Source organism: Bos grunniens, chromosome 21, assembly GCF_055505025.1.
Source record: "Bos grunniens cultivar Pamir isolate PY7600 chromosome 21, Bosgru_T2T1.0, whole genome shotgun sequence".
NCBI classification, from domain to species: Eukaryota; Metazoa; Chordata; class Mammalia; order Artiodactyla; family Bovidae; genus Bos; species Bos grunniens.
The window spans coordinates 35,823,110-35,847,399 of NC_141185.1; the positions used below are offsets into that span (position 1 = coordinate 35,823,110).

At 50.4% G+C, this 24,290-nt stretch overlaps 2 protein-coding genes across 2 annotated transcripts; one reads left to right on the plus strand and one right to left on the minus strand.

Annotated features, from left to right (window-relative positions):
* Positions 1 to 4,686: 4,686 nt before the first annotated feature.
* Positions 4,687 to 14,622, minus strand: LOC147349364 (mast cell protease 2). Its single transcript, XM_086365259.1, has 5 exons — positions 7,536 to 14,622; positions 6,792 to 6,942; positions 5,927 to 6,059; positions 5,389 to 5,643; positions 4,687 to 5,008 (listed from the first exon to the last, which is right to left on the minus strand). Exons 1-5 carry the CDS (start codon positions 7,594 to 7,596, stop codon positions 4,865 to 4,867), a joined length of 744 nt encoding a protein of 247 aa, XP_086221385.1. The 5' UTR covers positions 7,597 to 14,622; the 3' UTR covers positions 4,687 to 4,864.
* A 192-nt stretch (positions 14,623 to 14,814) lies between these two features.
* LOC147349365 (mast cell protease 2-like) lies at positions 14,815 to 17,706 on the plus strand. The gene is made up of 5 exons (XM_086365260.1): positions 14,815 to 14,908; positions 15,523 to 15,673; positions 16,406 to 16,538; positions 16,761 to 17,015; positions 17,395 to 17,706. Exons 1-5 carry the CDS (start codon positions 14,848 to 14,850, stop codon positions 17,536 to 17,538), a joined length of 744 nt encoding a protein of 247 aa, XP_086221386.1. The 5' UTR covers positions 14,815 to 14,847; the 3' UTR covers positions 17,539 to 17,706.
* The last annotated feature ends 6,584 nt before the right edge of the window (positions 17,707 to 24,290 follow it).

Here is a 24,290-nt window from a genome sequence, read left to right on the forward strand (position 1 = left end):
ATGCAGAGCACATCATGAGAAACGCTGGACTGGAAGAAACACAAGCTGGAATCAAGGTTGCCGGGAGAAATATCAATAACCTCAGATATGCAGATGACACCACCCTTATGGCAGAAAGTGAAGAGGAACTCAAAAGCCTCTTGATGAAAGTGAAAGTGGAGAGTGAAAAAGTTGGCTTAAAGCTCAACATTCAGAAAACGAAGATCATGGCATCCGGTCCCACCACTTCATGGGAAATAGATGGGAAAACAGTGGAAACAGTGTCAGACTTTATTTTTTGGGGCTCCAAAATCATTGCAGATGGTGACTGCAGCCATGAAATTAAAAGACGCTTACTCCTTGGGAGGAAAGTTATGACCAACCTAGAGAGCATATTCAAAAGAAGAGACATTACTTTGCCAATGAAGTTTTGTCTAGTCAAGGCTATGGTTTTTCCTGTGGTCATGTATGGATGTGAGAGTTGGACTGTGAAGAAGGCTGAGCGCCGAAGAATTGATGTTTTTGAACTGTGGTGTTGGAGAAGACTCTTGAGAGTCCCCTGGACTGCAAGGAGATCCAACCAGTCCATTCTGAAGGAGATCAGCCCTGGGATTTCTTTGGAAGGAATGATGCTAAAGCTGAAACTCCAATACTTTGGCCACCTCATGCGAAGAGTTGACTCATTGGAAAAGACTCTGATGCTGGGAGGGATTGGGGGCAGGAGGAGAAGGGGACGACAGAGGATGAGATGGCTGGATGGCATCACTGACTCGATGGACGTGAGTCTGAGTGAACTCCGGGAGTTGGTGATGGACAGGGAGGCCTGGCGTGCTGCGATTCATGGGGTTGCAAAGAGTCGGACACGACTGAGCGACTGATCTGATCTGATTTATTATCTGATCTGATTTATTTATTTCTGGCTGTGCAGGGTCTTCACTGCTACGTGTGGGCTTTCTCTAGTTGTGGCTATCCTTCGTTCAGGTGTGCAGGCTTCTCATTGTGGTGGCTACGTTTGCTGCAGAGCATAGACTCTAGGCACACAGGCTTCAGTAGTTACAGCACGCTGGCTTAGTAGTTGTCCTGCATAGGCTTACTTGTTCTGAATCATGTGGAATCTTCCCAGATCAAGGATCGAACTCATGCTCTCTGCATTAGCAGGCAGATTCTTATCCACTGAGCCACCAGGGAAGTCCAGGGATATTTTATTTTATTTTTTTTTTCTTATTTCCATTGCAAAGATCTTTAAACAAGTTAAGGACTATTTCCTCAAAAGTGGGGGATGGAGGACATTTCCACAGACCAGAAGATTTGAAGAAATCAGCATGTTTTAGGTGCTTACCCACCTTCATCTGATTGTGCCCATGAGCAGACAGAACAGCTCACCAAGAAGCTGTCTGAGTACTTGTCAGAGATCGGCTGCCATGGGAACCCAGGGACTCGCTGTGTGTGGAGGGAGGTATCTGAGCATAGGCTCCTGTCTTGTCCAGGGATGGCAGGAAGTCATCAGTGGGCAGGGTTAGAAAACATGGAAGTCCTCTTGCTGGCCTGACTCTCAGGGGGCCTGGCTGAGCCCAGGCTCCGTCCTAACTCTGTGGGGCCTCCAAGCTCTCACTGTCCCTCCTGGAACTGTCCTCCTCATCTCTCGAAGGAGGACAAGTCTGCAACAAATATTCTTACACTTTTTCAAACCACAGAACCATTTCCTCAAAGTAAACGTTATACTTGAGCTGAATATATAAGTGGTTGGGCACCTTTTTAAACACTATGTTTTTGTTTCTTTGTTTTCTTTTTGTGTAATTTTCAATCAACGAGCTGGGTCCTATTACGTCTGGGGATTTTTTCAGCTCTAAATCAGAAGCTGTGTCTTTAAAGCAGAAGAGAAGAACTGCTCTTCCTTTGTACACGTGCCCCAGGTCACTAGGAGACTGTGTTGCTGTGTGATTTGTGCACAACCAGAGGAGAAAGGGCCTGCCTTTAGGGTAACTGTATCCCAAAGTATTGACACATGCCTCAGAGAAGCACAGTGCTGTGTGTAGGGCGGCACCAGCCAAGCGCTGGAACTCAGGCTCGGCTCCCAGGCAGCTCAGCACAACAGTCAAGACCCTGGAGGGATGGTAGATGGAAGTGTCTGGTGAGGGGAGACCAGCACAGGGAGATCCTTGCCCAGCAAAAATCACATACTTTTCAAACCAAGACCTTCCCAAGGATGAAAAGTCTGGGTTGTCTTGGACCCTATGGAGCAGCAGTAACCGTGACGGCCTAAGAGCAGAGGCGTTTCTCCATTTGTCCAGACCACATGGGCCTCCCTGACTGCAGTTTGGTTTGCACAGGCAGGAGCTTGCACCATGACAGGGAGCCTGTTTCTGGTCCATCCAATGGATGAGTGTTTAGAATCAGATTCTGATTGCCTTTCAAATGGGTGTTCCTACCATTTGAGCGTGTGCAGTGACATTTCTACCGGCTGTCTTAACAGTGGGCTTCCTTGGTAGCTCAGCTGGTAAAGAATCCACCTGCAATGTGGTGAGACTTGGGTTCGATCCCTGGGTTGGGAAGATCCCCTGGAGAAGGGAAAGCTACCCACTCCAATATTCTTGCCTAGAGAATTCCATGGACAGAGGAGCCTGGCAGGCTACAGTTTATGGGTTCACAAAGAGTCGGACACGACTGAGCGACTGAGCGACTAAGCACAGCACATCAAGAGTAAACAAATAAGGCTGCCCTGTTCCTTGTCTTCCCTCCCTGCTGCCCCCTCCCACAGGGGGCGAGTATGCTCCAGTGAGCAGACCAGAGATTTGTTTCATGTCTAGAAACAAAATGACTGATGTTCCAGAGTTACATGTAATAATACTCCTACTCAGTCTGGATGAGAACGAGGGGCTTCTCAGGAGACCCAGCCCTGCTCTGGGCCGGCTCCCCTGGCTGTGGGGGTTAAAGGTCAGCTCAGGTAGACCCCGCTTCCCAGTAGGAGCGTCTCTGTCCTGGAGCTGCAGCCCCAGGCTGTGCTCTTGGTGTTGGGGAATCATGGTGTGACCCACTCCTCCCTGCCATGTACCCAGAGCAAGAAGCTAAGGAGTTCACCCTGAGCCCCAGAACCAGAGAGGTTCATGTTTTCCCCTGATGGTGCTCAGCTTCAGCCCTGGCGGGAGGGCTGGCCCTGGAAGACAGGTGTGGGTAAGCAGACCTGGGTGACAGCTTTGCATGGGGTTTAGGGGAAGAGATGGTGGGAGGTGGGAGAGGAGGAAGCAGAAAACAGCAGAATCCTGTCATTGCCTTTCTAAACACACAGTGAGTATTTGTGAATAGGAGTCAGTGAATAAATAAGCAACCAGCCCTTCAAGCCCAGCTGAGAGACAGTTACTGAGCTGCGGGCACCCCAACCCTGCAGTGTGATTCTGGATCAGCCCCAGGAAAGATGTTCTGGTTCCTGCAGTCAGAGGCTTTTCATGGTTTTCTTTATCCAGGGCAAGAAACTTGAGACTTTGGTGCAGGACCCTGGAGGTGACACATTATTTTGTCCATAGAAGACAATGCCCGGGGGTTACGTTGTCACACCCCAGAGTCCCCCTGAGGACATGAAAGGACAAAGACTGAGCCAGCTCGACTCCTGGTCCTGCCCCCCCATCTTAAGACCCCTCTAGGTGATGGTAGCCTTACAGGGCCTCCATCGGAGCACAGGGTAGGACGTGGTCAGTGCTTCACTGCACCCAGGTGGCAGCTCCATCTCCTCTCCCAGGTCCCTGATCTGCTCCACATGAAGACTCTGCAGGACTTTTGACTCTGGGCTGGTCTCCAGGACACAGAAGCAGGGGTGGAGGCTGACACTCGGCATGAAGGACGAGCCTGTTACCCAGTTCAGGTGCGCTCACAGGAGCAGGTACTCACACAGAACAGGGGGCAGGCTCCATCCTGCACATCAAGGCTGTTCTACTCCTGGGCGAGGATACAGAGCTCGTGTCCCCCTGTCCTCACGGGAATGACCCTCTCCCTCTGTGTGGCCCACAGTGGTGGACGTTGTGGAGGTCACACAGGCCAGTGTGGTTGGGACAGCTGTTTGTGGCTGTGGTTCGTGCAGGACTTGTGATGCGGTCCCTCCTCTTATCAATTCCACGTATTCCTTTCGCAGAAGTCAGTGACACAAGATCTTCTCTGCATCGCACATCAAAGCTGCACAGATGGTAGATCTTCTCTTATCGAGGTGGACAGTGAGGAGGGCCCAGTGTGAACCAAACGCATCTAAACCTGAGCTTCTCAACTGAGGCTGATTCCTGCCCAGCTCCTCACAACACCCTGCCTACCCCTCCACACCCCCACCAACATGACCTCGTCCTTGGGGGACATTTAGAAAAGCCTAGAGACATCCTTGGTTCAGAACTTGGAGGAGAAGGGGATGTTGATACTGGCACCTAATGGGGAGAGGCCAGCGATGCTCTAAACACCCTGCAACTCAGCGTGTTCGTAGTGATTCTGAAGAGCCCTAAAGATGACTCAGAGTTGATGATGAAGGCAGGGAAGGATCTGCTGTACTTTCTTCTTGAAGGTGGACATAGGGGTCCTGCCACTCCAGGGAACCCCTTTCTCTTCTTTCTCTCCCTATTGTTCTTCACTGTATCCTCTCTGTCTCTCACACACACACCACATGCTCCCCCCTTTCAAGGCTTCTGGAATGCCTAATGCCGGGAGAAGAGAGAGGACACACACACTCAGGTCTGGAAGCCGGGTGTTCACTGAGATTTATTGGGAATTCTGTGACCTGAAGGGGCCTTCCCGAGGATTAGGGACGTGACGGGGCTTTAAGAGGCAAACCAGAGGCAGATCCAGGGTGAGTGGCACAGAGAACCTGCCGGAGTCCTGCTCTGGTTTCCCCCAGGCTGGCCCAGGTTCCAGGTTAATTCTCTTTCAGGACCTCATCGATCCAGGGCCGGTAGGGGGAGATCCGGGTGAAGACGGCCGGGGGCTTTGCATTGGGCAGTCCATAGGAGACAATGCCCTGGGCCACCCCAGCACACAGAAGAGGGCCCCCCGAGTCTCCCTGTGGGACAGAGAAGGAAAGGGAGAGAGAGAAGGTGAGCCAGGGAAACCACCACCTCCTCCCTGTGGTCCCAACTGAGCTGGTCGGACCTGCCATCAGGCTCAGGAACACTGGCTCCTCATAAGGTGATATGTCTCTGATGCTGTTCCCTTTCCTTCCTGGCACCCCCTGACCCTGGGCGGCACCCCCTGACCCTGAGCAGACCCTGGTCAGAGACCCCACGGGGCCAAGGGAGGAGGATCTGCAGAGGGACAGTCCCAGCTCCTCAGACCTGAGGTCTCACACTTTGTCACTGGCTGACACTGTGAACTCCATCTCCTTCCAAAGGTGTCTGCAACCTGGTCAGTGATTTGTGGAGAACTCTGTAGTCTGAGAATCACCTTAAATGCAGATTTTGTGCTCTGGGGATTGCCCACACACAGCTGGAGATTGTGGTTAAAAGCAGAGAAGTGGCTGCAGGCCTGGGGCTCCATGAGTCTCAGCTTCACCTCTTGCAGAGTGCTGGAGGCTGGTTCATTCACAGCTGTTTGTCCCCAGCCGGCCACCCGGCACATTATCCCGGGGCGGATAAAGGTGAAATGGGATGGAAGGGGGATTGTCCCCACGGCCAGGGTCAGGTTGGCTTTCTCCTTCAACTGTGAAGGAAATGAGGGCTGTCAGTGATGGAAATGGGCTTGGGGACGGGTGGAGGCAACCAGGGAGGGACAGGGCAGCTGCTCCACATGAGAGCCAGTTGCAGAGGCTGAGCTGAGGGGTGCTGGTGAGAGGCAGGTTGGGAAAGTGTGAGGGTAATGGGACCTGAAGGAGAAGTCCTGGAGAACAGGGAGTAGGGAAGGCAGCCCTGGAGAACAGAGAGCAGGGAGCGGGGAAGAAAGCTCTGGAAGACAGGGAGTGGGGAAGAGGAAGAAGAATTTGTACCTTCAGTAACATGATGTCGTGGAGACCAACATGCTCATATTTTGGGTAAGGAAACTGTTTTATGACTTCAAGCCTCTGCCATGTGTCTTCTTTCTTTTGTAAGTTATGGGCTCCGAGGGTGACTGTTACAGACCTATGTGAGGGAGAAGAAGGACAAGGTGAATCGCTGATGGTGGGGTGTCTGCTGAGATACGCCCACTCTGAGAAAGGGCATGTAGTCTCTCCCAGGGTCAGCGATCTCTTCCCACCTCCCTTTTTTGAACTACTCATGTATGCGAGGGGCTCAGGCTTTACTCAAGGAAGAGCTTTCCCAGGGACAGAGATAATTTCCAGGGCCTTCGGGACGCCAGGGAGTGAGCGGGCCACGGAGGACCCAGGGGACAGGGTAGGTACTTCCTAATCAAGGTGCCCTAATGAGGGCCACCTCTCTGAGGGCAGAGGTGTCCGAGGAAAGAGGGGAGTGGTGGGGTCTCAGGTGGACCCTGTTCTCTGTCTCCCATGGAAAGGATGGGTTCAGGACCCTGGGAACTAAGGGCCAGTGTTCTTGAAAAGGGCATGGAGGAAGTGGTCCAAGAACTGGGTGGGCCCCTGAAGACTGAGTCCACATCGCTTGTGTTGGGGTTGGGGAGGGGCAGCCGCTTTTAGAAGAGGGGCACTGGGATGCGGTCCCCTTTCCTCTGAGGGGAGCTGAGCTCACAGTGACTGAGGGTCAGGACAGCCGTTCCAGTCTGAGGACGATTTCCTTAAGGCCAAGTATTGTCTCTCCCAAAGAGACCCAGCCCTAGGAGCTCCCTCTCAGGCCCCCGAGGAGCTGTTCCTGGTTGCTCCCCTCCCATTTGGAGATAAACAAGACCCATTGTCTCACCTTCCTGCACAGTGCGCAGCCGTCAGCACAAAGTCCCTTCTTATCAGGAAACCACCACAAGCCGCCAGCTTACCATGCCAGGTGACAATTTGCAGGTAGGCCATGTAAGGGCGGGAGTGTGGCTTGCTCTCTGTGCCCCCGATGATCTCCCCTGGAACACAGAAGCCCAGGGCCTGAACACAGAGGGTGCACCAGCTGGCTTCAAGTTGGAACAGGCGTCTTTGGAATCCGCACTCGCCCCGTGTTCTGCCCTCTTCCTCTCGGGTGACTCTGGTGTCTGCTGTCTTTGCTCCAGGCAGAGCAGCCAAGCTGGCCTCGGATGCCTCGCAGTCACGCTCACCTGAGGTTTTCCCCCAGTCCCATTCTGCCCTCACTCAACCCTCCTCTGTCCCTGTGCATGACCAGCTCTCCAGGTTCCTGTTTCCACCATCTCCATATCCCAGGTTGCTCAGAGATCAGCCAAGTTACAAGGCCAGAAGGTGAAGGGAACACAGGACTTTCAGCACCGTGTCACACATTCCATACAGAGAAGACCACCCCTTGGGGCCCCCCAAGGTGGGCTCCTTCTTCCTGGGAACAACCATGAGCTGCAGAGAGAAGGTGTGCACAGCCCAAGTGGAAACTTCACTCTGGGGTGTTGGGGAGAAATCCTGGGGTTCTGTTTAAGGGTCAGCAATCTTCCGAGTAAATCTTGTTTTAGGGGTTGATCCTGCAGCTTCCAGAAGGAGTGGCCGGGAAACTCACCAGCCTGGGTTCTGCAACACAGGAGGAGGAGCAGCAGCAGCGGGAGAGGAGGATGATGCATCTTCTCAGAGAGGCTGCCCAGGGCACGTGCTGCTTCTGTTTTCCAGTCTTGGGTTTTTAACTCCCAACAAGCGAGGGCAGGGCCAGGCTGGTAACCACAGGAACTGACTGGTCACATACTCTTCTCTCAAACTGTGCCTGCTGTCTTTCTAATCAGAATTTCCCATAGAGATGCCCTCCGTTTTATGTGAGGTGAAGCTGAGGCCTGAACTTTCAAGTTTTGGCTTCAGGGATGAACTCTCCAGTGTGGTTCCTCATTGGTGTGGAGGTGGAGGGCTCATGTCCTTCCCAGGCAGGGCAGGTGATTAAGACCCATCAGAGACATGAGTCAGGGAGAATCTTTACACTGAGAATTCAGAAGCATATGCATGTTTAAGACAATGACCACAGTAGGAAATATATTTGCAAAAAGACCCAACACATATACCATAGGTATGTGTGAGTACAAAGGCACAAACCTACAAACATACAAATGAATCCAAAGTTGCAGGAAACAATACTTATCCTTAATCACGTGCAATCCAGTCTAAGCTGCCACTCCTTTCCATCCCATTTTATTCCACTCCAGATTAAAATGCAAGCTACACCGCCCTTCAAACATGGTTATCTGCAATTTGAAAAATGTTAATCTGCATCTCTCTCTCCCTGCTAACCAAAGGTTCATAGGCAGAAGAGAGTGATCAAAGAATATTAGGTAGGGGAAGAGATCATAGTCTATGATTGGACTTTACATACATTATCATAAGAGCAAATGGGATTGGAATTAGGACTTTAAAGAGCTCATGAATATCAATTATTGTCACTCTCTTAGATGTATTATTACTTTTATAACTATCCTGTGAAGTAGGTAGAGTTATCTCTATTTTATGAATCTTGCTATCAAAGCTTATGCTTCATTTCATACGAAGGGCCCTTCTGCTGTCCCATCAAAGGCAGAGAAATCTAGTCCTGCTAATGGGAATGTAGATATAGAAGAATGGTTGTTCCAGGGATGCTGGGGTCCCTAATCTCACATGAGGAATCATTTGATTGAAATAGAATATACACAGATGTCAGGATCTGAGGTTTGCCTCTGTTTTCCCATCACGACCTTGGGAATTACCATTACCATTGCTTTACTAACATAGAATTTAGATTCAGACACATTAATGTGATTCAAATAACAAAACTTTTAACTATTATAACTGAGTTTTCAAGCACATCTGCTATGTTCCCCAGACTGCAGAGTTCTAAAAACCAAACCTATGTCTATTCCTGTGATGACTTGCTGTACATTTTTAATTCCCAGCCTGGTAGGTCTCTTACGTAAAGTAAGGCATTATTTGGGATTCTGAAAATCGGGAGAGGAGTGTGTCTGGGCAGAATCTGATGAAGCTGGAATCTAGAACTTGCAAATCCTTCTAATGCTCCTTTGCAGTAACAGCAGTCCATCCCCTCAAGTCTCAGAGGTTAGTCTCTTCTTGCCTGAAGGATCTGTAATGGATTCTCTGAGGTAGTTACTCTGCAGGTTGTTGATAGGTTGCTTAAGAGAATAATAAATTAGTCAATCATTAGTGATCATGTTTAAGAAGAGTTTGAATGAACTCTGGGTTCTTTAGTGGGGACTAATGAATGGGAATATGGAGAAGGTCAATGAGGCTTGATCTGGAAGGTTCCATTCATGTTGGAGTTTTCCATGATGGTAAATCGTGCTTAGCAGTTACAGGACGCAATGAACATCCCCTTTCCTGAAATCACTGGTTTTGTCTATATAATTCATTTTGCCACTTAGATGAATACCAGACACCTATGCCCGCTTCATGTCCAATGAGACAGAAGAGGATAAGGCATACATAATTTGTTCCTTCTGTACTTTAGCTGGAACCCATTTGTGCTTTTCTAATGTTTAGCTTTACTTGAACGTTTCCCTTTGCTCCTGACCTTCATTCTGTTATGCATGCAAGCTAAGTCGCTCCAGTCATGACCTTTTCTTTGCAACCTTATGGACTGCAGCCTGCCAGGCTCCTCTGTCCATGGGATTCTCCAGGCAAGAATACTGGAGTGGGTTGCCATGCCCTCCTCCAGTGGGTTGCCATGATCTTCCCGACCCAGGGATTGAACCCACGTCTCTTACATCTAACCTACATTGGCAGGCGGGTTCTTTACCACTAGTGCCACCTGGGAAGCCCCGTTGTGCTACAGTCCTTCGTTATGGGACTCCTAGGCTCTCTCCCTTGTGCCTAAGGACGTTTTCTCTCTCTCTCTCCTCTCTTTCTGTAGCTATGTACATATGTATGTATGTATGTATTACTGTGCTGGTGCTTGAAGGCGATGGTGAACTGAGTAGCTAGCAAAGCAAAAGGCTGAGCGAAGGTGGAACCCGGTGTCTCCATGGGAGAGCTCCCTCTGGGGTGAATGATGGCAGAAGAATTTCTTGTTTCACTTTCTCACCTCACTTGTAGGCTCACTGCACACCTGAGAATAGTTGGCTTTGTGTCAGTCCCTGCCCTGTCTCATCTCCTCTCATCAGCCTCCCTGTGTATCCAGTAGTCATGTGAAACTGTCTCAAACCATCCCTTTCCCATGGGTTTGGGTAAAGTCCTTTAAGTCTGGCGTGCTTCTCTAGTAAACCTTGCAGTGCTGTCAGTCTATCAGCAACCAGCATCAGCCAGGGCAACAAAAGAGAGTTCTATGTACCTTCGAATCAAATCTATCCATGGGGATCTTCTCTTACCTGTTGGAGGAAGGCTGTATGGCATCAACTGTTGTTGTTGTTGTTGTTGTTTCAATATGCTCCCATGAAGCTTGTCGGATAATGGTTGCTGCCAGAAATGGAGTCAGGACGTTGCTCTGAGACAGCATGGCCAGAGTCTGAGGGTCTGCCTTCAAGGGTTTCTTTTATGCTCTCCAATCTGTTGTTTCAATTAATTAAGGGGACGCTACTCAGGACTCTTCCCTTAGCCCTCCAGGATGTGAATCAATGTTTTCTCAGATAATGATTCTTCCTTTTAGTTGCTCCTTATTCCTGCATTTCCTTATCTCTTACAACCAAGCAGAAAGAACCTTCTCTTCCCCCTGCATGCCATATGTCTGATGTAATTTTGAATATTTGGCTGGTCTGTTGATACTGCCATGATGGAGGGATGGAAGCACCAAGATCTCTTGGGAAGGGTTGATTTTTTCAGTGCTTATAAGAAGAGTGTTATAAAAGGATGAGAGGAGTGCATCTCCTAAGACAAGTGTGTGTGCTTAGTCACTCAGTCATGTCCAGCTCTTTGCAACCCCATGGACTGTAGTCCACTGGGCTCCTCTGCCCATGGAATCCTCCAGGCAAGAATATTGGAGTGGGTTGCAATGACCTCCTCCAGGGGATCTTCCCAACCCAGCGGTCAAACCCAAGTCTCCTGCATTGCAGGCAGATTCTTTACCATCTGAGCCACCAGGGAAGCTCAAGACAAGTATCTCTGAGTTAAATGCAAAATGACATTGTCAAGGCTTGGGAAAGAATTACCTTTTTCTTACAGAACCCTTATTTATAGCATGCATTTGGGAATAAGACAGATTGAATTAAGAGCTTGGAATCAGACTGCATTGGGATCCTGGTAGGACCCCTTACCAACTTTGTATTTTGGGCAAATTTCTTCATCTTTCTTAGGCTCCCCCTTCCCAGTCATCTGTAAATTGGGCATAAGAATGATGAGAATTAAATAAGAGATGAGGGGTTAAAGCATCAGGTATAGTAAGTATTGAAGATACTTATTACTGTATTAGCATCATTAGCCCCCAAGATTGAGTACCCCGCCCAGCAGTTTGTGCACCTCTGCATTTTAATTGGTGCATTTAGAGCAGTAGTATTCAAAACGAGTATTGGTATAATATCTACCATACTTGTTACCATTTTCTATTTGTTGCCCTTGCTCTTTGTTTCTAGCCTGTCTCTAACTCTTCTCTGCCTTTTCTGTTTCTATTTTTATTTTTTTTAACTTACGTTTATTCCTCTAAGAATGGAAATTAGTGCTGCATTTCTGAAATAAAGCAAAAAGGAATTCTCTTCCTGCTTCTGGAAGATGTGATGGCTCCCACCAGTTATAGGTGGGTGTCAAGTATGCCACCGACTTGTTCCAAATGTTTACAGTGTTGTTCAGACTGTGTCAGGTCAGACCCATGAAATCCTTTGATCACTGTATTATTTTAATATAGTCACTGTAACAAAATACTGCCAACTTAGTGGGTTAAAGAGGCTTCCCAGGTGGCGCTAATGGTAAAGAACTCACCTGCCGATACAGGAGACAGAAGAGATGTGGGTTCAATCCCTGGGTCGGAAAGATCCCCTGGAGGAGGGCATGGCAACCCACTCCAGTATTCTTGCCTGGAGAATCCCAAGGAGCCTACCAGGCTCCTCTGTGGTCGCAAAAAGTTGAACACGACTGAAGTGACTTAGCATGCATGCACAGTGGGTTAATTCAGTACTCATTGTTTCTCTTACATTTCTGGAGGTCAGAAGTCTGAAATTACTTTCACTAGCCCCAAACCGAGGTGTTGGCAAGGCTGCACTCCCCCCAGAGGCTGATAACTTTTCCAACTTCTATAGTGGCATAGCTCGGATTCCTTGGCTCATGGTCCTTTCCTCTGTCTTCAAAGCCCACAGAGTAGTGACTTTGCATCTCTCTCTTTCTCTCTCTCTCTGCTGAGGTTGTCACAGGGCCTTCTCTCATAGTAGAATTTCCCTCTGCCTGTCTCTTGTAAGGATGCGTGTAATTACATTTAGCACCCACCTGGATAACATGGGTAATCTCCTCATCTCAAGATTCTTAATCACACCTGCAAAGTTCCTGTGACCATATAAGGTGACACTCATAGGTTCAGAGGATCAGGACCTGGATATTCCTGGGTGCCATTATTCAGCCTAGCCCTTCCTCCTCCTCCTCCTTCTCCTGCTCCTCCATCCTCCTCCTCTCACTTCTCCTCTTCCCACAAACCTTGTGCCTCAGACACTACAATTCAGGGCAGAGATGCACCATAGCAGACTCCCCGTGACTCTTTCTGGAGATGGTCCCAGGCTTGGGCTGTTGATACCTTGCATCCTTACACCCACTTCTGCCCCATCCTCACCATCCCCCTCAATAATGGGTCTGGGGCCAGAGAAGTATCTGCCAAGTGAGAAGGAGGAAGATTTCCCAAGTGCGAGAACTCAGGATGCTGGGGAGGGCTGAGCCCTGGAAGTCCTCAGGATGGCTTTGTCAACCACAGCTGTCACAATGAAGCAGGGCCATAAGAGTCCGAAAGAAAGTTCCCCTAGAATGCCAGGGTGAGTCTGGCCCCTGAACTACATCAGAGTCACCCCATTCAATTGTCATCTTCTTTCAGAAATGACACGGTGTCTCCAGGTCTTCCAAAAGAGAAATCTGAGTTAGGTCAAGTTCTCCAAAATTTCCTCCTCCAAGTGACCCTCGGTGGTCTGAATCCCATACCCACCAGCATCTGAGTTGCATGCCTGCACTCACACCCATACACATCTGAACAAGGGAAACGGAGCATGAACTCTAGCTAGCTCTCAGGAGCCTGCCATTAAAGGGCCCTCATGCAGGTTTCACCACGTTCCCTAAGAGGCCTAGAAGACAGGCCCGGCCCCATTCAAGAAAGAGCTGCTACTGCTGGCCCCAGACCAGGGACCCAGAGACTCCATTTTTCGCATTGTCTGTCAGCCCACAGGTCTGGGCTTCCAGTTCTGCCACTGATCAATGTAGACATAAGAAATCCTGATAAACATATCTGATTATAAACTCTAACTCTATATGAAAAACAAACACATGAACACACCTTATTTGTTTGTTTTTGGCTGTCCTGGGTCTTTTTTGCTGCAGGGGAGTTTTCCTCTAGTTGCAACAAGAGGAGTCTACTCTCTAGTCATGATGCACAGGCTTCTCACTGTGATAGCTTCTCTCGTTGCAGAGCACGGGCTCTAGAGGTGCAGGCTTCAGTAGCCGGGGTACATGGGCTCAGCTGCCGTGGCTCCTGGGCTGGAGCACTGGCTCAGTAGTTGTGGCGCATGGACTTAGTTGCTCTGCAGCATGCAAGATCTTCTTGAATCAGAGATCGAACCCATGTCTCCCACAGGCAGATTTTTACCACTGAGCCACCAGGGAAGCACTTTCCAATTTTTTTTAAAAACGAAGAAATGTAACAGGTTCTCAAAAATAAAAGAACTTGCATGGAATGATAATAAACCATTTTTATGATTTTTGCCCTAACTCTCCTTTTATATTTGTATAATTAAGTAAGAGTTTTAAAACATGAAATACAAGGAGCAGAGGCTCTATGCGTGATGTTTGCTTGGGAGACCAGCACACACACTGAGTTGCAGCTCAGGCCCCATCCACTGTTGACCCCCAGATCCCAAGGATAGCACATCCACACAGCCACAGGGCAGACCGCCTTTCCCTGGAGCTGGACACTGGAGATGTGGGGAGAGCGCTCAGCCTACCCTGACAGCCTGGCCCTCAGGAAGTGGTGGAGTCAGTGGACACTGCGGGGAGCTGGGCGGAGCCCACAGGATGACTCGGAGCCCAAGGGGCTGACAGACGCTGACTCCAGCTTCATCTTCTGGATCCTTCTTCTAAGCCAGTGAACTACCGGTTTGCAGAAACAGAAAGATCCATACCATGTGTTTCAAGTTTCAGGTAATCCTCTTTAAGTGACATGCAGCTTGCATTCTACTGTGGATTGGAATAAAAAGGAATGACAAGAAGTACAAACTGATGGAGACCACTGCATATCGTTTAAGGATAAACCCTATTTCCTGAAACTTTTGATTCTCCTGCATGGGTATAAGTTGTGCTAGGTACTCACATACATGTAGTGCATGCACAGGGGCTTTTTGCAAAATGTGCACCATGGCCTTCAAAGTGCATGTGCTTCTGAATTCTCAGTGTAAAGACGCTCCCCCACCCATGTCTCTGATGGGCCTTAACCAGCTGCCCTGCCTGGGGAGGACATGAGCCCTCCACCTCCACACCAATGAGGAACCACACTGGAGAGCTCATCCCTGAGGCCAAAACTTGGAAGTTCAGGCCTCAGCTTCATCCAAACAAAACAGAAGGCATCTCTGGGGGAAATTCTCATTAGAAAGACAGCAGACGCAGTTTGAGAGAAGAGTATGTGACCAGTCAGTTTCTGCGGTTACCAGTCTGGCCCTGCCCTCGCTTGTTGGGAGTTAAAAACCCAAGACTGGAAAACAGAAGCAGCACGTGCCCTGGGCAGCCTCTCTGAGAAGATGCATCATCCTCCTCTCCCGCTGCTGCTGCTCCTCCTCCTGTGTTGCAGAACCCAGGCTGGTGAGTTTCCCGGCCACTCCTTCTGGAAGCTGCAGGACCAACCCCTAAAACAAGATTTACTCGGAAGATTTCTGACCCTTAAACAGAACCCCAGGATTTCTCCCCAACACCCCAGAGTGAAGTTTCCACTTGGGCTGTGTACACCCTCTCTCTGCAGCCCATGGTCGTTCCCAGGAAGAGGGAGCCCACATTGATTGAGGGAAAGCCCAGAGCAGGGGGCTCCAACGGGTGGTCTTCTCTGTATGGAATGTGTGACACGGTGCTGAAAGTCCTGTGTTCCCTTCACCCTCTGGCCTTGTAACTTGGCTGATCTCTGAGCAACCTGGGATATGGAGATGGTGGAAACAGGAACCTGGAGAGCTGGTCATGCACAGGGACAGAGGAGGGTTGAGTGAGGGCAGAATGGGACTGGGGGAAAACCTCAGGTGAGCGTGACTGCGAGGCATCCGAGGCCAGCTTGGCTGCTGTGCCTGGAGCAAAGACAGCAGACACCAGAGCCACCCGAGAGGAAGAAGGCAGAACACGGGGCGAGTGCGGATTCCAAAGACGCCTGTTCCAACTTGAAGCCAGCTGGTGCACCCTCTGTGTTCAGGCCCTGGGCTTCTGTGTTCCAGGGGAGATCATCGGGGGCACAGAGAGCAAGCCACACTCCCGCCCTTACATGGCCTACCTGCAAATTGTCACCTGGCATGGTAAGCTGGCGGCTTGTGGTGGTTTCCTGATAAGAAGGGACTTTGTGCTGACGGCTGCGCACTGTGCAGGAAGGTGAGACAATGGGTCTTGTTTATCTCCAAATGGGAGGGGAGCAACCAGGAACAGCTCCTCGGGGGCCTGAGAGGGAGCTCCTAGGGCTGGGTCTCTTTGGGAGAGACAATACTTGGCCTTAAGGAAATCGTCCTCAGACTGGAACGGCTGTCCTGACCCTCAGTCACTGTGAGCTCAGCTCCCCTCAGAGGAAAGGGGACCGCATCCCAGTGCCCCTCTTCTAAAAGCGGCTGCCCCTCCCCAACCCCAACACAAGCGATGTGGACTCAGTCTTCAGGGGCCCACCCAGTTCTTGGACCACTTCCTCCATGCCCTTTTCAAGAACACTGGCCCTTAGTTCCCAGGGTCCTGAACCCATCCTTTCCATGGGAGACAGAGAACAGGGTCCACCTGAGACCCCACCACTCCCCTCTTTCCTCGGACACCTCTGCCCTCAGAGAGGTGGCCCTCATTAGGGAACCTTGATTAGGAAGTACCTACCCTGTCCCCTGGGTCCTCCGTGGCCCGCTCACTCCCTGGCGTCCCGAAGGCCCTGGAAATTATCTCTGTCCCTGGGAAAGCTCTTCCTTGAGTAAAGCCTGAGCCCCTCGCATACATGAGTAGCTCAAAAAAGGGAGGTGGGAAGAGATCGCTGACCCTGGGAGAGACTACATGCCCTTTCTCAGAGTGGGCGTATCTCAGCAGACACCCCACCATCAGCGTTTCACCTTGTCCTTCTTTTCCCTCACATAGGTCTATAACAGTCATCCTCGGAGCTCATAACTTACAAAAGAAAGAAGACACATGGCAGAGGCTTGAAGTCATAAAACAGTTTCCTTACCCAAAATATGAGCATGTTGGTCTCCACGACATCATGTTACTGAAGGTGCAAATTCTTCTTCCTCTTCCCCACTCCCTGTTCTCCAGAGCTTTCTTCCCCGCTCCCTGCCCTCTGTTCTCCAGGGCTTCAACCTGCCTCTCACCAGCACCCCTCAGCTCAGCCTCTGCAACTGGCTCTCATGTGGAGCAGCTGCCCTGTCCCTCCCTGGTTGCCTCCACCCATCCCCAAGCCCATTTCCATCACTGACAGCCCTCATTTCCTTCACAGTTGAAGGAGAAAGCCAACCTGACCCTGGCCGTGGGGACAATCCCCCTTCCATCCCATTTTACCTTCATCCATCCCGGGATAATGTGCCGGGTGGCCGGCTGGGGACAAACAGCTGTGAATGAACCAGCCTCCAGCACTCTGCAAGAGGTGGAGCTGAGACTCATGGAGCCCCGGGCCTGCAGCCACTTCTCTGCTTTTAACCACAATCTCCAGCTGTGTGTGGGCAATCCCCAGAGCACAAAATCTACATTTAAGGTGATTCTCAGATTACGGTGTCTCCACAAATCACTGACCAGGTTGCAGACACCTTTGGAAGGAGACGGAGTTCACAGTGTCAGCCAGTGACAAAGTGTGAGACCTCAGGTCTGAGGAGCTGGGACTGTCCCTCCGCAGATCCTCCTCCCTCGGCCCCGTGGGGTCTCTGACCAGGGTCTGCTCAGGGTCAGGGGGTGCCACCCAGGGTCAGGGGGTGCCAGGAAGGAAAGGGAACAGCATCAGAGACATATCACCTTATGAGGAGCCAGTGTTCCTGAGCCTGATGGCAGGTCCGACCAGCTCAGAGTTGGGACCACAGGGAGGAGGCGGTGGTTTCCCTGGCTCACCTTCTCTCTCCTTTTCCTTCTCTGTCCCACAGGGAGACTCGGGGGGCCCTCTTCTGTGTGCTGGGGTGGCCCAGGGCATTGTCTCCTATGGACTGTCCAATGCAAAGCCCCCGGCCGTCTTCACCCGGATCTCCCCCTACCGGCCCTGGATCGATGAGGTCCTGAAAGGGAATTAACCTGGAACCTGGGCCAGCCTGGGGGAAACCAGAGCAGGACTCCGGCAGGTTCTCTGTGCCACTAACCCTGGATCTGCCTCTGGTTTTCCTCTTAAAGCCCCGTCACGTTCCCTAATCCTTGGGAAGGCCCTTTCAGGTCACAGAATTCCCAATAAATCTCAGTGAACACCCGGCTTCCAGACCTGAGTGTGTGTGTCCTCTCTCTTCTCCCGGCATCAGGCATTCCAGAAGCCTTGAAAGGGGGGAGTGTGTGGTGTGTGTGTGAGAGACAGAGAGGATACAGTGAAGAACAATAGGGAGAGAAAGAAGAGAAAGGGGTTCCCTGGAGTGGCAGGACCCCTACGTCCACCTTCAAGAACAAGTACAGCATATCCTTCCCTGCCTTCATCATCAACTCTGAGTCATCTTTAGGGCTCTTCAGAATCACTACGAACACGCCGAGTTGCAGGGTGTTTAGAGCATCGCTGGCCTCTCCCCATTAGGTGCCAGTATCAACATCCCCTTCTCCTCCAAGTTCTGAACCAAGGATGTCTCCAGGCTTTTCTAGGAGATGCCCTGGTGGCAGCTGCGGGGGCGGGTCGGGGAGGAGGGCAGGTTGTGAGGAGCTGGGCAGGAATCAGCCTCAGTTGAGAAGCTCAGGTTTAGATGCGTTTGGTTCACACTGGGCCCTCCTCACTGTCCACCTCGATAAGAGAAGATCTACCATCTGTGCAGCTTTGATGTGCGATGCAGAGAAGATCTTGTGTCACTGACTTCTGCGAAAGGAATATGTGGAGCTGATAAGAGGAGGGACCGCATCGCAAGACCTGCACGAAACACAGCCACAAACGGCTGCTCCCAACCAGCAGGAAGCTGAAGGCCTAGAGCCTCCTTGGCCTCCAGTTCTTGGCAGATGAGGGAGGGACTGGCTGAAGGAGAGAAATGGGCAAGACAGGGACACACAGCACGGAAGCCTGTGGCTGATACCCCTCCCCGCTTCTGAGGGGATGCTGAATCCCTTCCATCAAGTGAACCCTTTGCAGAGAGTCATCTTTAATAAACAATCAGAGATATACACCAATGTTTATGAACAAAGATTTTTACCTCAGCATTTTCAATAGTAGAAAGCTGGCTTCCCAGCCATGAAACAAAGTTTAAATAGTAAATTTATGTGACTGAATATTTTGAATTTATTAAAAATTTATTTCAAAAGATTGAATCATGTAGGAAAATGCAATGCAAGAACGCTTTTTAAAACAATATGAATATCTCTCTATAGTAGAATCTCAATTTTTGTAATTATGGTTAAGTATTTGATATATCAGAGAAGGCAGTGGCAACCCACTCCAGTACTCTTGCCTGGAAAATCCCATGGATGGAGGAGCCTGGTAGGCTGCAGTCCATGGGGTCGCAAAGAGTTGGACATGACTGAGCGACTTCACTTTCACTTTTCACTTTCATGCATTGGAGACGGAAATGGCAACCCACTCCAGTGTTCTTGCCTGGAGAATCCCAGGGATGGGGAAGCCTGGTGGACTTCTGTCTATGGGGTAGACACCATAGACATCAGGTCTTAACTGATATTTCTCATCTGACCCCTCTACTGCCCATTCTAGACTCTGAGTCTTCAGTTGCCTTCTATTTGTTGGGTTTAAGTGGTTGCTGTTGCCCATTTATAATTATCACTGAGCACAAAAGTTTAAGGGATGTCCCCAGCGAATCTCCTGGGCTCAAGTCATACTCTTCTCTTCCCTCTTTGTACAGCAGGAATCCTAGCCTCCCATGGGATCACGGTCAGTTACTCAAGCCAGCATAGAACCTCTTTCCTTTGCCTGTTGATGCACTGATATGAGGAACCCAAAAGGGCTAGGTGATAGTCACAACTTCCAGTTTCTAGAGCCTTTACCATCTCCCTTGGTGAAAGCATTTTCCTCCCCAAAATTTGGACACACAGCAACATGGCTTTGAATTTTCCTCATTCCATCTAACCCCAGCAAAAGCTGCAGCAACAGAGCCACACTTCATGGAAGAGAGTGCCCTCTCCTTTTCTCCTCCTATTCTAACTTTTCATCCACCTTCTTCTTTCCACCCCTTCCACCATCCCCACACCTACCCAAAGGAGGCCATATCACAGATAAATCAGTATCAGTTCATCAGAGGTGTCCCTAAAGGTGATTCTCCAGTCCCGTGGCTCCTGGCAGTCTCTATCCCTTCCACCTTCTGACCGACAACAAAATCAAAAAAATCACTGAACTCTCCTGTGCCTAAGGTTTTGGGACAAAGTGGGAAGCCTCATGAGCCTGCAGCTCTCTGGAGTCTCAGGTCTAATTAAGTCATCCGCACTAAATGAAAGGTCTCAGGCCACTGGGTGAGAGGCCAGTATAGGACAGGGCCTCTCCAGCCCAGGAAAGGCACCCTTGAGCCTCAGCCAAGCCTGGCCCTAGAGCCACCTCTGAGTGCACCTGAATCAGCCCAGGAAAGGGACCCTTGGGCCTCTGCCAAGCCTGGCCCTAGAGCCACCTCTGAGTGCACCTGAAACCCAACCTCACTGACACCAGTGACCCCAGGTTTCTATAGAATCCTAGCCGGAATTTTTGAAATTAAGCCAGGCCTCCCAACAAATGCTTTTGTTGAAGTTCTTTGCCCCGTACCTGATGCTCACCACTGCCTACCCCTGGAACCAGGACCAGGAAAGCTGACAAGTCCCAAAGGTGAACACCGGGCTACAGTTCATGAAGCAGGTTTTATAGAAGACAAGGCAGACAGGCCTTCCTGCCTGGCTCCCCATCTGAAGTAACTCTCCTGCCTCCACAGCCACTGAGGGACTGCCAACAAGTCCTGCTCCTTCTGCTTCAGAGCTTCAGAGTCCTAACTTCAAATCTAGTCAAAAATGCAATATAATGTGACTCTAAAAAAGCAGGATATTCAAAAATGTACATTCACTGTGATTGCAAATAGTGTGGAGTACCATACATGTGGGGAGAAAACTAGACAGAACTCTTCTGAAATGGAGATAATTGTTAGAATTGTAATTAAACAAAAGACTTACCTGTTCTCTTTAAAATGATTTCTATAGCTTTGCAAACGACCCAAAATAATGAAAAATGCAGAGAAACAAAAGTACTTTCTGAAACTGCTTAAATGCTCAGCACATGATCTTATCCCTGTTATTCCTATACACAGCACAGTCCCCGTAGAGCAGAGGAACCACAGGACACGGTACCAGGAAACCCATAAAGAAGATGGAGAAGGTAGACATCCTCAGGTTTGTTCACAGGCTGTGTTGGGAGGACCACTTGTGGGAGAATTTTAAGGATGCTCTGAAGCCAGTGACTGTCTGTGACTCCACAGCCTTTCGGCAGTCTGCTCTGCCCACTTCTGCTTCCTTCGCTCCCTACAGGTGAGGGGCAATCCTCACTCAAACCCCTACATGCAAATCTTTATCCCCAAGTCTGCCTCCCAGGCATATTCATTTCCTCTAGCTGCTGAAACAGATCACCACAAACTTGGCTTCAAACAATACCCATTTATTCTCTTACAGCTCGGGAGGCCAGAAGTCCAAATTCAGTCTCTCTGAGCTAAAGTCAAGGTATAGGCAGGGCTGGTTTCCCCTGGAGGCTCCAGGGGAGAATTTGATTCCTTGTCTTCTCTTGCTTCTGGAGGCTGCCTGAATTCCTTGGCTGGTGGCCACTTTCTCATATCACTCCAATCTCTGCTTCCTACTTCCTCTTTGGACTTACCTCCCTTTCATAAAGACCCTTGGGATAACAATTGAAGTCCATTTAATAATACAGCATAATCTCTCCATCTCAAGAACCCTAATTTAATCACATCTGCAAAGTCCCTTTTACCATGTAAGGTAACACCCAGGTTCTGGGGATTGGGATGCTGATATCTTTGGGCGGGGGCTTCCGAAGTGGCTCGGTGGATAAAGAATCTGCCTGCAATACAGGAGATGCAGGTTTGATCCCTGGGTAGGGAAGATCCCCTGGGGGAGAGCATGGCAACCCACTCCAGTATTCTTGCCTGGAGAATCCATGAACAGAGGAGCCTCGTGGGCTACAGTCCATAGGGTTGCAAAGAGTTGGATATAACTGAAGCGACTGAGCACACAGCACACATGTCTTTGGATGGGAGCTGCTCTTCAGCCTACAATACCAAGAAACGGAACCTAAGAAAGCAGCTTTCTTCTTTTAAACTGGAGGCCCAGTGCGACCTGCCTCAATTCCTTCCAAACACCCTCCATGTCAATCCCCAGCAAAGGCAGTCTGACATCAAAGGATGGTGACTGGGGTCTGGCTATGAAAGGATGGCTTCTGTAGGCAGCAGGTCCCTAATCTTGAAGGTATGTGACACTCAGTTACCAGGAAGGGGAAAACAGGCTAGGAAGTCTGAGGTCCAGGAATGCTTGACCCCTCTTTTCTCTATATATCCCTCATCACTCAAGGCTTGGCTGCCCCAACCCAGGCAGAACGGCCGTCTCCTCTCCGACTCACATGCTCCCTGACACTTCCATTGGTACCTGCCCCAGTCCACTGCCTGTATCTGTCATTGCACAGGTATAACTTTCCCAGACTAGCGGACAGGAAGGTTCTTCTCCTTTTCTCACCCCCATGATGCCTAATGTGGGGTCTGCTCCCCCTGGAGAGGAGAGGCCTGCCTCCTTCCCATCAATCCAATAAATGCAGAACCGGTCATGCTGAGTCGATCTGTGACACCCAGAGAGAAATATGGAAGTGAAAGGTGTCAGCTAGTGCCCAGGCTGAGTTTGGAGGACTCAATCTGAGTCTGGAGGACTCTGGGGAGGCTCCACGCACACTTCCATCGCCCAGGTCTGGCAGCGGGTAGAGTGGATGTGGCTGCTCCCGCTGGGTCAAGTGCTTGCTCCCCCAGGCTCTGAGCAACTCCCCTGTCTGCGTGTAGCTCATCTTTCCCCCAGCCCCACAGGCCTTGCAACAGTTCCCCCATTATCTGTGCTTTGTAGAGTAGTTTGTGTTCTCTGACCAGCTCTCATTCTCCCCATATGTCAGTCCTCTCTGGCTGCTGCCCCTTTATCCCTCTGAAATGCCCTCCCAGAGTCACTAACAACCCTGGTGCCGCCTGATACAGAGGCAGCCATCCAAAGGCTCTGGCCAGAACAGGCTTCTCTGCTGCTTCCTGGCCTGGGACCCAGGCCCTCTTGTCTCTCTTCATAAGAGCAATGTCTGACCCTGGACTGAACTTGGCCCTCACATGGGTCAGACTGGAATGCCACGGCGTTGACACCCCAAGAAAAACCTTCCACCAAAAAGGGACGAGTCACAGTGGATTAATACCCCTGCTTTACTCCCTCAATTAGACAATTCTGGGGCATGTTCACAGGGACCCCACTCGGCTGGGGTCCCGATAGCCCACAGCAGTAGCCTGCTCATCAACACAGGCTTTCTCCACCTATCTCCATTCTGTCTACTTCCCTCTCCCCCACCTGCTTCCTGGAATCACCTGAAAAACAAATGACGTCACCCAAATCCTTGTCTAAAGATCTGGAAATGAAACTAAGACAACAGATCACCTTCCTCTTCTCACTGCCTTCCAGGAAAGACTGGGTACTTTCAGAGCTCTCCATGACCCTCACCCATGCCTGCCTCTCCTGCACCACTTCTCACCTCCAGCCTCAAACTTCATGCTCTGGCAACACTGAACTGCTCGTGATCACCAATACCACCCACAGCAGCTATGTCCCCGCCCTCTACACACACACACACACACACACACACACACACACACACACAGAATCTGGCTCATGCCCTCCGCTGGTAATGCCCTTCCGTATGCTCTTGTACCTCTGCCTTAAGCTCAATGCAGGCATTTCATCTTGGAAGCCTTCCTTGGTGACTATGAAGGTCAATCCTCGGGCTCCCTGCCCCACCCTAAAGTGAGTGTACTGTGAAGCCAGCTTCAAGCAAGTAGTGGCCAGGATGGAGTCGGGTGTCAGCCCAGAGCTGAGCCCCATCAAGCCCAGTGAGACCTCACCTTGGGAAGGCTGCAGTGGGCTGCTCTGTGGTCAGCCCTGTTAGCAGCCCCCCTTCAGGTCCTGTGGAATCTCCTTCCAGCCCATTGCCTGCTGGTATGCTGAAATCAGCTCACACTGGCTCAGAGCAACCAACTTGTGCATCTCTTCCCAAGACATCGTCATCACATCAGTAGCTTGGAAACAGCCAGGATGAGAGTATTTACACCATGGAAATTGGAAATCCTACCAAGCAAGGATTTCATCTTCTTCAGAGAGCCTCCACTGCTTGTGCCCCATCCCCACCCCAACCATCTGTGGCTCCTAGGTGTAATGAAATCCTGAGTGTGTGTGTGTGCAGGGGGGTGGGGGCAGGGGGTTCGTAGCACAGGTTCTGGCTCTGATCTTCCCTCAAGAGGCAGGCAGATCAGCCAGGGGGAGGGAGGTCAATCAGGCCACAGAGTGCCAAGGTGGATGTGGACAGGACCAGCATGCAGTTGGGGAACCAAAACAAGGAGGAACTGGGGCTAGAAGACAGGGCCAGGGGTGTGTATGTAAGAGAGAGAGGCCAAGGAAAACAGACAGCAGAGACAAGAAGGGAAGAGATATTGAGGCATAAAGCAAACACAGACAAACAAAAAGCACAAAAGAAGTGACAAAGACAGAGTGGGGCGAGGTAAATGGAGACAGAGGCAGAAATGAGAGGACAGACCGAAATGGAGAAAGTCAAGGGCAGAAATGGAAGAATCTAGGGACAGAGGTGAAATCTGGGGAGGGATGAGCA